We start from the raw sequence: 12,818 nt of genomic DNA, 5'->3' as shown, positions 1-12,818 counted from the left end.
AAGGCAAAGAAGTCCTGGCCTGCTTTCTCCGTCAGGCCTCAGACTAACCCTGAGGTCTTTATTATTCTCCACTATTTGCCAGAACCAACAGTTGCTGACTTACAAACACTAGGCTAGAGTGAGGGGTGGTGTGGAGCTGAGGTGCATTCAAATTAGCATCTTCCGTTCTTTGAGGAATTTAAATAAACATATTTTAAAGCTCTCTTCAGAGCATTCGTTTGTCTCTATTCCTTGAGTGCAAATTCTGTCATTTGAAGTCTTCTGACAGTAAATCATGGCACTGGACTCCCTCATGTATTTTATTATTTTGATTACTTTAGTATTTTTAAAAAACTTTCTTTTTGACCTGATATCAGTCTTTCAGAAAAGTAGCAAAAATAGAAGCTTCTGTATACCCTGTAAGCATGCTCCCTAAAGACAACATTTCACATAACATTACAATTACCAAAACAAGAAAATTAACATTGGTACAATACTATTAACTAAACCACAGACCTCATTCAAGTTTCACATATTTATAATTATTCTATATTTATCCACCTATCTACATTAAGCTAAATATGAATTCACACTGATGTCTTCAATTCTAACCCAGGATTTAGTGATCACATGTATAATATGCTCATTTTACACGAGAAAATTTACAACTAGCGGTCCGGTCCGGGGCCACCACCGCCACCTCGGTGGCTGCCGCCTTCATTCCCCGACCCTGCCATGGCAGAGGCTCTCCCTCTCCGCAGCTGGCCACTTCCTACACCCAAGATGATTTCCACATCTGTCAGGAAGCGCTCAAAAAGGCCATGCGAAAGGCAGCCTGTCAGCACGTTTTCTGTACAAAATGTTTCCTGACTGCAATGAGAGAAAGTGGAATACATTGTCCCTTTGTCGTGGAAATGTGACTAGAAGAGAGAGAGCATATCCTGAACGGGCCTTACACTTTGAACATATCATGAGGAAGTTTTCTGGTAGTTGCAGATGCTGTGCAAACTGATTAAATTTTATCGCATGAGATATCATTACAAGTCTTGAAATAAGTATCAAGATGAATATGGCATTTCTGCTATCATTCCAAACTTTCAGATCTCTCGAGACTCAGTAGAGAACAGTAACAGGAGTGAAATATCCACATCTGATAACACAGCAACTTATCAAGAGAGAATACAAGTTCTTCTGGGCATCCCGCCTTTAAGAGTCCGTTGTGTCAAGAATCAAATTTTCCCAGGCATCGTTTACTGGGTCGCTGTGACAAGTAATCTATTTCAGGTAGTTCCTGTGACCTGCCCTATTTGTATGTCTCTTCCTTGGGGAGATCCTAGCCAGATTACTAGAAAGCTCATTAGTCTTCTAAATCAAATTCATCAATTTGATTATGGGGAATTTGTGAACCTTCAGCTAAACGAGGAAGTCCGATATCAAACTGCTGTTGAAGAATCTTTTCACGTAAACATCTGAAGGCTGTAGCCATCTCTGCAACTTTGTACCTGCAAGTGCCATCCTTTAAGGAGAAAGCTACATGAAGTCACCTTTTCAATAACTTGATGTGTATATTGATAAAAGTAATGCAGTCTAAAAAAATTTACAACTGGAAAGATACAGATACCTGCCCTAAGGGAAACAATTTACAGTTAGTGGTCTCTTTGTACCAAATCAACACTCAGGTGGTGATGCTGTATGCACACCAGGTGCTCAATTAATGCATATAATTAAGATGCGAATTGACATGCTAATTCTTCCAATAATGTAAGTCTACAATTTTGGAAAAGGACATTTTCAGCGTAGGTTTAGTCATACGTGTCACTACAGACATTTATGTGTCTATAAGTATCAGGTGTGGGGTCACACCTATTTGGAGTCACAGTGGTTTCCTTGGAGAGTTCCCAATTGTGAACACCTCCAGAGCAGGGGCCCAGCAAGTACTAGGCCCTCCATGAAGTTTTGTTAAGATTAGTGCACTATTCATGATTGTGTTCATTTTGTTTGCTGAGGGTGGTAGTGTTGACTAATGTATTAGGTTGCTGCAAACATAATTGCGGTTTTGAACCATGAATTTTAAATCATTATAACTAGGCTCAAACACATCTTTATTAATCAGAATAGAAACCATTACAATCAACACATTTTTGTCAACAAGAAATAAGTTTGTTTATTCCTGTAGCATAAAAATCCATGCTTCGGGATTCAACAAACTCTTGGAAAGCATTTTCTGCACCCGGCTGGTTGTGGAAGTGTTTTCCCTGCAAAAAAGTTGTCCAGATGCTTGAAGAAGTGGTTGGCAAGAGGTCAGGTGAATATGGTGGATGAGGCAAAGCTTCGTAGCCCAATTCGTTCAACTTTTGAAACGTTGGTTGTGTGATGTGCAGTCGGGCATTGTCTTGGAGAAGAATTGGGTCCTTTCTGTTGACCAATGCCGGCTGCAGGCGTTGCAGTTTTCGGTGCATCTCATCGATTTGCTGAGCATACTTCTCAGATGTAATGGTTTCCCCAGGATTCAGAAAGCTGTAGTGGATCAGACTGACAGCAGACCACCAAACAGTGAGCACGACCCTTTTTTTGGTGCACGTTTGGCTTTGGGAAGTGCCTTGGAGCTTCTCCTAGGTCCAACCACTGAGCTGGTAGTCGACAGTTGTCATATAGAATCCACTTTTCATCGCATGTCACAATCTGATCAAGAAATGGTTTGTTGTTGTTACGTAGAAGAAGAGAAGACGACACTTCAAAACGACGATTTTTTTTTATTTGCAGTCAGCTCATGAGGCACCCACCTATGGAGCTTTTTCACCTTTCCAATTTGCTTCAAATGCCAAACAACTGTAGAATGGTCGACATTGAGTTCTTAGGCAATTTCTCGTGTAGTTGTAAGAGGATTAGCTTCAATGATTGCTCTCAATTGGTCGTTGTCAACTTCCTATGGCCGGCCACTACACTCCTTATCTTCAAGGCTCTCGTCTCCTTTGCAAAACTTCTTGAACCACCGCTGCACTGTATGTTCATTAGCAGTTCATGGGCCAAATGTGGTGTTGATGTTGCAAGTTGTCTCCGCTGCTTTACGACCCATTTTGAACTCCAATAACAAAACTGCTCGAATTTGCTTTTGGTCTAACATCATTTCCATGGTATAAAATACATATAAAATAAACAGCAAGTAATAAGTCATTAGCAAAAAATAAATAAAGCAAGAAATGCACATTAAAATGATGTATAACATAACCACATTTATTTAAGAATGTATTCTAATATCAAAGGCAAATTACAACAATGCAAAAACTGCAATTGTTTGCACCAACCTAACACAAGTCCTTTTAAGTTGCCGAAACAGCTCCTGGCTCCAGACCAGCTAGTGTGTGAATTTATGATGCAATCTTCTTAGACTAGTCATACCTGAGGCAGAAATGATCCTTTGTGTCTCTTGCGTAACTGTATGAAGTGCTAGATGTTTGAGTATACCCATGGGGTGAGGGCTGAGCCAATTCCACATGCTGGAGGCTCTCAACCACTGGAGAAGTTTGGCTATACGTTCCATGCTGATTGTCTTTAAATATTTTGAGTTCCTTGTCGATCATGCATTTTGATATTCCCATTAAATGAAAGTTTCTCTTGAGAAGAAAACAGCATGGACTATACACACGATTTCAGGAAACACTAGGTAAATATTGGGTTGTCGGAAAAGTCATGTCGTATTTTGTCTATGTTTTTCAAAGGTCATTTATTTACATAAAGAACAAAGATCAATCAATGTTATATTGCCCGTTTTGTTCAATAACCTTTTGCCATCTTTCAGTGAGCTTCATAATTCCTCGTTCATAGAAGGACCTGTCTTTATTTGTGAGAAACTGAACAAGGCGCTGATTTACAACCTCATCTGAATTGAACGTTATACCATGCAGGGAGTTTTGAAGAGAGTGAAACAAGTGGAAGTCTGACGGCGCAAAGTCAGGTGAGTATGGTGGGTGTGGCAACACATCCCATCCAAGCTCCAATCATTTTTGACGGGTGATCAAACTTGTGTGTGGTCTTGTGTTGTCACGATGGAATACAACTCCTTTACAATTAACAAGCTCTGGACATTTCTGGATGATGAATTCATTTAAATTGTCCAACTGCCGACAGTACACATTAGAATTGATTGTTTGGGTCCTCAGTAGGAGCTTGAAAAACACGACACCTTTAAAATCCCACCACACTGAGAGCATAACCTTCCTTTGATGAATGTCTGCTTTCAATGTCATTTGAGGCAAATCATCACATCAGGACCAAGACTGTTTATGCATCACATTGTTGTCAACAATCCACTTCTCATCACCAGTTATCAGTCCCTTCAAAAGGCATCATTTTCTTCATGCTTAATGAGCATATTGCAGATGTTTATATGCGCCATCAAATGAACTTCTTTGAGTTCATGTGGAACCCAAATATCGAGCTTGCTTACATTTCCCAGCTTCTTCAGGTGGTCATGAACGCTTGAATGATGGATGTTCAATGTTTCTGCCATCTCTCGTGTCATGTAATGTGGGTTTGACTCCATCAATGCCTTTTTTTTGTTGTTGCCATCAACCTCGGTGGGCCTCCCTGACCGAGGAGCATCGTTGAAATCAAAATCACCAGCACGGAATTTCGTGAACCACCGTTGGCACTGACGTTCTTGTAGAGCATTGTCACGGCAACTTTTCACAAGCTTGATGCGCGTTCTTCCCTTTATAGAATGTAAAACAGTAAAATATGGCAAAAATGCACAGTTTGGTCTTCCATCTTCAACTTGTTGTGAAATCTCCAAAACTCAACCAGATCGTTCAATTTTTTTTTAGAATGAAGCTAGAACTCTCAGCTGTCAAATGACATAGCAATAACATAGATGCGAATGACTCTAGTACTTCCAAAAATGAACTAGTGCCATCTGTTGCAAACATGAGTCATGACTTTTCCGACAACCCAATATTTAACCTGAGTCTCATTTATAAAACAAGGTAGGATCATCTGTTCTGCCTAACCTCGCAGTTTTGGAGATCACATGATACAACTCATGTGGAAGTTCTTTGGAACCTGAAAGACAGAATTATGATAATATTTGGGGTAAAGTTTCTCGACCCTGAATTCAGTCCTTCTTCCTTTGGGTGGGCAGGTTTGTAAGAACTTCACTATCACTTCTCAACTATTAAAAAACTATTTAAAAAATTAAAAATAAGAAACCACAAAAGATGCCAAATAGCCAAATAAGCCCAGAGAAAGAACAACAAAGATGGAGGTACTAAAATTCCTGATTTTAAACTATGTTACAATGCTACAGTAATCAAAACAGTATGGTACTGGCATAAGAACAGACACAGACCAATGGAAGAGCATAAAGACCCCAGAAATAAACCTACACATATACAGTCAACTAATATTTCACAAGGGCATCAAGAACACAAAACGGGGAAAGGAGAGTCTCTTCAACAAGTGGTGTTGGAAAAACTGAATGTCCATCTGTAAAAGGATGAAACTGGACCCTTACACCACTCACAAAAACTAACTCAAAATGGATTAAAGAGTTGAACATAAGACCTGAAAGCATAAAACTTCTATAAGAAAACATAGGGGTAAGCTTCTTGACATCCGTCTTGGTGATGATTTTTTTGGATTTGACACCAAAAGCAAAGGCCAACAAAAGCAAAAATAAACAAGTGGTTCTACATCAAACTAAAAAGCTTCTGCACAGCAAAGGAAACCATTATACGATATTGGTTAAGAGATCTTGCTTCTTTGCCTAATCAATCCTGCGTAAGGAAAAACACAAAACTCGGTAGGTAGTAGGGAGAAGCCATTAATCCTTCCTACAGTGTCAAATTACTTTTGTCCTATGTCTAAAATATGCAATATACGGAGTGGACTTTCATTATTAACTGTGGACTGACTTACACGTGCTATGAGAGTAGAACAGTGTCATCGATAATCCCCTGACAAGAAAAAACAACAACTTTGCAAAGTCCTAAATGCAATTATAGCAGGCTGGAGGGTAGAAGGAAGAGAAGAGAGGTTAATCAGTTAACAACTGCAGGACAAAATCATTAAAAGGCTGCTTACATTCCTGAATGAATGTTGCAACTCTGAGTTAACTTTCAGGCAGCTATTTGCACAATTATCAAAAGAGAAGAGCCAGTAGACCACCAGCAGACACAACTGACCACCAGCACCTCCATTATCTTGCTATGCATGAGATGTTTCCAGACTGTTGCCCACAACCGGTCCTCAAAAGCAAATGCTTCCTTACTATGTACCTACCCCAGAACTAGTCCCTCTTCACTTTTTCCCATGCCCTTTTTATCCATAGCCAGCGTAAATTCTTTGAAAACAACTTGCATCTCTCTTCTCCAATCTTGAGATGTGAAGGAGCCTGTCAACATCAGGAGTATGCGCACACAGCCCTGCTGCTGGTGGTGCAGACGGCGCATCCCAGGACCCTGTCCTTTTCTGGCTGGCATCTGGCTCCATAAACCCTTTCTTTCAGAAAAGCTTTTGGCCGTGAAAGTTTTTTTGTTTAACACCCCCAAAGCAGATAATTCAAAAATCATTTCTATTTAGCTGTACAAAAACAGTTTCTCTTCCTAATAATTTTTCCATTGGCTAATATAATACTGGGTATGCTTTTCCTGTGGTGATTTGACTATTGTAAGGAAATATGTACCAGACACATATTTGGCCCAAGGAGACCAACCTGGAGTCAGAAAACTGAATAGTACACAAGTTAAAGTTCAATGTGTAATATTGCTTCAAGGGCCTTGCTTCAGAGTCCTATGCAAACAATAACAGAGTGGGGAGGACGGATAGGTAACCAAAAGGAAGTAACCAAACAGTCAAGATTCTGGAGGGGCGAACAAAAGGTCATAGTAAAAAAAAAAAAAAATGTACCTTTTTTCCCTGCAAACTGTCTGGTTAAGAGCCAGAAAACAACACAGTTTATTTGGGGCAGGGCATAGACAAAAGGGGGAGCAGTGGGTTTGTTGGACTGAAGTGGGTGGGTTTTCAATGTAATATAAAAATGAACTGTTCAATGAATTAGAGTGGCTCATTCAGAAAGGGTGGCTTTGTGTGTCTTGGGGTTCGCCATCACTGGCTGTGTTTAAGCCTAAGTGGCATCGTCTTGTGAGAAATGTCAACAGTATTCACTGCACCCTTCAGCCCGGAAATGTTTATTAAAGCTCACTCTGAAAGGTGCGTACAGAATACGGAGAGGAATCAAATGGAGTTCTCTCTGCCAGTGTCAAAGCAGTGCTTCTTACACTTGAATGTGTGCACACTTTCCCCTGGGGACCGTGTTAAAATGCAGCTGCTGATTCTGTAGGATGGGGCCCGACTCGGCATTTCTAACAAGCTCCCCGGTGATGCCTACCTATGCTGCCAGTCTGTGTAAGGCATGTTGAGTGCCACGGGTTTCTAGGAGGGAATGAGGCACGCATATCATCATAATACAAAGTAAGAACCGGTAAATAGCACGTTAAATTTCATTAGTTACCAGTAAAAGCCCGGGTGTGTCCCCAACCTGCGAGAATCCCAGCCGGGACCCTAGGCCAGACAGGCTTATTCTAAAAATAACCCAGCCTTGAAAAATAAGGAAACACCTGACTGTAACAGCAGACTGAAACACCAGACTGTAACTCAATGTCACAAGACGAGACATGAAATATAACTTTTGCCATAATTTAGCTTAAAACATTTCAGAAAGAACTGCTGTTGTTTGCTTCTGTACACATGCTTTGCTTCTGCTTTTTACCTAATCCCCCTAATCACAACAAGCCCTATAAAACGTCCCCTGCCACAGTCACGGGGCGTTCTCAAACACTTGCAGAGTGAGGCGGTCGCCAGGCGTGGCTGAATAAAGGTTTTGGAACGCAAACTCTGTCTCTTAGGTCATTTTTAAGAAGTAAGGACCTAACAAACCCAGGACGGGTGTGTGCCCTTTTCTGCCCTCAGAGTTCCTCCTGTTGTTTTTGTCGGTGCGCTCTTTCTTGAATTGCATTTCTTCCGAGGTTGTTCATTGTATATGCCATTTCTTAGCTTAACATAGCTCTCTCCTCTTTGGACTAACATTTTACTAAATTTATCAAGGTTTTACTAGTTTATCAAGCTTTATTTCCTAGTCACTCCTTCCCTGGGGCCCCAGTCGGGGATGACAGCTCCCTGCAGCACTTAGTTTTTGCCTCGACCAACCCTTCGGCTTTCAGTGGCAAGTCCGTTTTCCTATTCCCTCTGGATGCCACCTCTCCGGGTCGCCTGTCACAAAGACGCGCTCCAGACGACGTTTGTGGAACCTGAGGCCAGGTGAGGGGGCCGAGAAGAAAACCCGTCTCCTCGGGGTACCGAGCACCGGAGCCAGGATGGCGGCCCCGAGTGTCATTAGGAGACCGTGTGGGCCGCTAGGCAGGCCCGGGCGCTCAGCGCACCAACGTTTCCCGGTGCAGTCTCGCCGGGCGGGCCGGGCTCGGGCTGTCGCCGGCAGCCGGCCGGGAGCCCCCGCCGAGCGCCGGAGGCCGCACGACTGCCTACCATGGAGGCGGCGGCGGCTAGAGAGGCCGGCGGGCCCGGGCGCGGCGCGGCCGCAGGGAACGCGCGGGGCGGGTCCGCACAGCCGGCCTTGTAGCCATTTTAGGAGGAAACCCGGCTCGCTGGCTCCGCGCGTGCCTTCAATTTCAATAACTTTATGCGTGGCCTTGGCCGCAGGACACCCATCGCGCCGGCGGCCCAGGGAGGAGGGAGCGCATCGCGGGAGGTGATCGGGGTGGGGGCGTGAGCGCCGGGATGCAGGGGAGTCCCCGAAAGCGGGTTTCCTGAGCGGCGGGGGGGAGGGGGTTCGGGGCGCTCCCGGAGGCGGGGGAGGGAGGGGACCCCGGGCGCGGCGTCCCTGCGGCGCCGGGGATTCCCTAGCCCGTGTCCCCAGGCGCAGGGGCGGGGCCGGGGGCGCCCCTGACGTGGCCGCTGGGGTGTTCCTCGCACGGTGTTTTTCCCCCACGGCAGGTGGCCCCCGACACGAGCCGCAGCCATGGGAAACACCACCAGCGACCGGGTGGCCGGGGAGCGCCACGGCGCCAAGGCAGCGCGGGCCGAGGGCACCGGCGGCCACGGCCCGGGCAAGGAGCATAAGATCATGGTGGGCAGCACGGACGACCCCAGCGTCTTCAGTCTGCCGGACTCCAAGGTGAGCGCCCCTTCGCCCCCGGTGGGTGGCGATGCTGCAGCGGGCTGGGGGTCAGGGCGCCTCCTCCCTTTCTGAGTCCCTATCACACTGATCTAGTTTACGGGTTTTTTTAAAGGGATTTTTTGGGGACGGAGATGTTGGATGGTAATTCCTCTTGCGGTACTGCCTCAAAATAGGGTAGACGTGGGGTTCTTGTTTTGCGACTAATCTGTTGGCCACATTTTTAGGATGAGGATAGTAGGATTACCCCCCCCCAATCTTTTCGTTCTCCTAACAGGCACGGTGCCCTCTATTCTAGAGTATTGATGAATTTGTAGGTTGTAAGCGCTGGTGGAAAACTTCAGAGGTTGCCTGAGTGTCTGACCGTAGGGCAGTTTCTCACATTTGCCCGGAGCTTAGTAAATGGGTTTCTTGTTCCTCTATGTGTCAGTATCATTTTGGCCCCGGTAGGAGCTCAGCACTTCTGATCTTTCCCTTTGGCTTGACTGTGAGCAGCAACCACTTGCTTATTTGAATACTTTCTCCTAGTCTTGGAGATCCATAAAGGACATCGCTGCTCAGTTTTTGTCCCATACTTTATAGTTGTGGTGGCTGAGGTTGTGCTTCTTTCGTGCCCAGCCGCTCAAGTGGGAGAACAAATGATTCCAGAATTTCTCCACTTGCCAGTAGTACCTCATTATGTCACCATGGCTGAAAGCAGGACACCCCACGCTGCCCCGAAGACCTTGCACTCAAGTCCGGGGACTGTGAGGAGAGTGGCAGCTTATTGGCACCCTGCAGAATGGACAGACGGAGCTCACAGCACTGTGATTACCATCCAAATGCTTCTTATCACTTGGAGAGTTATCAGCATTAAGAACATTAAGGCTGACTGTATGTTAAGGCCCACTGGGCTGAATTAGAAAAATGGAGGGATTGAGGAGACGAGTGTCTTTGATGTTTCCGGTGCCTTCCCACGAAGTAAATGGAGCATGATTTGTCACATGGAATTTGCTTATTTTCATGGATCCCAACTGAGAACATAATCAGATGTGAGAGTGATCAAAAGCACCATTTCTTGGGGTTTCTTCTCCCACTTCAGGACTTCTTCCTCCTCATTTGGGCTGTCTACTCAGGCATCCGAATTTTCTTCTTCAGGGCTTTCTCAAGGTGACCTCCCTCACTGCATTTTTACCCTTTTCCTACATTGATGACTCAGGATTTAAGTACAGTGTATTTGTCAAACTGTGACTGCAGTAATCGGTGTCCTGAATGCAAGCCAGGTTGCTCTGTCGGCAATGGAGCCTATTTGAGATCATTCTCTCCCTTACCCCAGTCTTGCCGTTAGTGAAATAAGAAAACTGGTTCAGATCATTCCTAAAGTCGCTTCCAAATCTAAAATTTTATAGTTCTCAACCTACTGCCTTTACGTCTTCCCTCAATGTTTTACTTAAACGTTTCAAACTGTAGTTAGAATTGTCTCTTTTCCTAGTGATTTTGCTGACTGTTTAACTTGGAGTAAACAGCCTTTCTGCTAGTCATCTGCACTCGTGCCTGCCACAGAAATGTCCTGTCATAAGTGGAAGGGCTTTCTTCCAAATGAGGCATATTAATAGTTTGTCGCTTTCACATTCTAAATCGAAAATCATAAATCATAAAAGTAACTGGCAATGGGGCCTACATTTGAATGCCCAATTTGCACATGAAAATCACCCGAGATTTGCTTAAACACTTTGTGGAAAATTGGAAGCATTTTCCATGTTTCAAAGCAGGGAGAACAGTGTGCTGAACTCCCAAATACCAACTTAAACAATGATCAAATCGTGAATGAAATAATATCATCTCTACCCCAGTCCACTCCCCCGACCAATTATTTTGAAGCAAATGACAGACTTATCAAACATTATTTTATCTGTAACTATTTTAGGACATATCTCTAAAGAGGTGTTTTTATTTATTCATTTTAACATATCATAGCATTAGTATCTAGGAAGCTTTTAAAAAAGATTCCCAGGCCATATATCTGAATCAGAATCTGGAGGTTAGTCTTAGGCATATGTAAACATTTCTGTAATTGTAACTCAGCCGGTCAGCAAGAGTGCATTGCTTTAACAATATGGAGATTGAGGTTTTCTCTTAAGCCACTTCCTTATATAATGTGAAAGTCCCTTCAATTCTCTTTCTCTGTTTTCTTCAGATTATGCTGGTATGTCATAGTGCAGTTTTGAGGAATATCGAGAGATAATATGCAAAGTAGACTACCCCAGCCATTTTGAAAATAAAGCCCAAAAGAATAAACTAGTCCCTTTTTTTAACCCTATTATTTGATTTGGTAATCTTTTGATTTGATACTGTACAGTCTTATTTATGTATTTACCAAAGTCTTTGAAGCCATTGTAAAGTGGGGATCAGCCAACTTTTTCTGAAAAGGGCCAAACAGTAAATATTTTAGACTTGGCAGACCATAGAGTCTGCCACAACTACTCAGCTCTGCCTCTGTAGCATGAGAGCAGCTGCAGAGAACAGGTATATGAATGAGCGTGGCTCTTCCCCAGTAAAACTTGACAAAAACATCTGGCTCACTGGCCGTAGTTTGCCAGCTCCTGTTCTAAAGGATGGTATATGGAGCAGAGACTGTTTCAAGACATGATCTCTGCCTGACCCTCAAGCTAGATCCAGCTAGATGATGGCCAGAACGGAGCTTGCTCCCTGTAAACCCTCTTGACCCCTCCGCTAGGGATTACCCAGGCACACTTCCCCCTGATCTGGGGCAGCTCACACCCCCAGGACCCCTATCCATCCAGTCCTGTTCTATATGATTCCTTAGTGCCTGCACCAGGACGCGGAGTATACCCACGTTGTCTTGCCAACGCCAAACACACATGCCTCATATCTAAGTTCCCTTAATAAACTCCTGATATAATGGAGTTGTCAGCCTCTCTTCAGTCGCTCAGCCCTGAGAAATCTTCCCAACACGGTAATGAAAAGAAACTAAGTAAGGAGTCAGTTTTTTTCAGAATCCTACAGACCTCATTTGATATTGGAACTGCTTTTGTTAAAGGAAGCTGTGTCTTTGATCTGATGTTCCCTTAGGCTCCAGAATTTTCATCCCTACTGAAATAATGAGTATAAAGCTGACATAGGTGAGCAAGTAAAATTTCATAACCACTTCTCACAATTTAAGAAACCAGTGATCTGGTTTTTATATTTTTAATGTCCTTTGTAACCTACTTGCTAAAACGGACCTTATGAATTTCAGTAACTCTAAGTTCCAGCACAACTGATAATTGAGAGCTGTTCATATTTGCATGTGAAAAGTACACGGCTACCTTAATTACTTTTTATAGAACCATACTTTGTTTTCATATTCTTTTTCCTCTTAAGAGGCACTCAGACACATACCATAATTGTCTGCCTATGAGTTAATCTGGTAATAGGGAGTAAGCTTTTATTTTTAAGGAAGATCCTAAGGCTCTGAAAGGGTGAGTGACATATGCAGACCTGGAGATTAGGCTGTGATTTGGGCAGCCCTTGAGCACAAGCCATTGGACCATCTTGGTCCTAGATGAGTTCTTTTTCTATAATTCGTTCAAAACCTGATTTAGTTGCTAATTTCAGGGCTCACTGATCCTTAGCGGAAACCTAGCACCCCTCTCTGCCCTAGGGAGGAGAG

At 43.7% G+C, this 12,818-nt stretch overlaps 1 protein-coding gene and 1 pseudogene across 6 annotated transcripts in view; both read left to right on the top strand.

Annotated features, from left to right (window-relative positions):
* Nucleotides 1-651: 651 nt before the first annotated feature.
* Nucleotides 652-1,452, top strand: LOC109389873 (E3 ubiquitin-protein ligase RNF138-like; annotated as a pseudogene).
* Nucleotides 1,453-7,850: 6,398 nt separating this feature from the next.
* Nucleotides 7,851-12,818, top strand: part of PRKAB2 (protein kinase AMP-activated non-catalytic subunit beta 2) — a 15,665-nt gene continuing 10,697 nt past the window's right edge. For 4 of the 6 annotated variants that reach the window (XR_002125476.1, XR_002125474.1, XR_002125475.1 and 1 more), the window contains exons 1-2: nt 8,582-8,740; nt 8,986-9,166. Coding sequence is in view for 3 of the 6 variants with exons in the window: in XM_019655836.1 (XP_019511381.1) it covers nt 9,011-9,166 (156 nt within the window). In the remaining 3 variants the exon portion in view is untranslated. Of the gene's footprint in view, nt 8,293-8,577; nt 8,741-8,985; nt 9,167-12,818 lie in introns of those variants that run through there. The other 2 variants (XM_019655838.1, XM_019655837.1) reach the window with 2 other exon arrangements.

This window comes from Hipposideros armiger, unplaced genomic scaffold (genome assembly GCF_001890085.2).
Source record: "Hipposideros armiger isolate ML-2016 unplaced genomic scaffold, ASM189008v1 scaffold_247, whole genome shotgun sequence".
NCBI lineage: Eukaryota > Metazoa > Chordata > Mammalia > Chiroptera > Hipposideridae > Hipposideros > Hipposideros armiger.
Note: the sequence above shows the minus strand (reverse complement) of the source record. Positions and strands in the feature narration are given on the sequence as shown.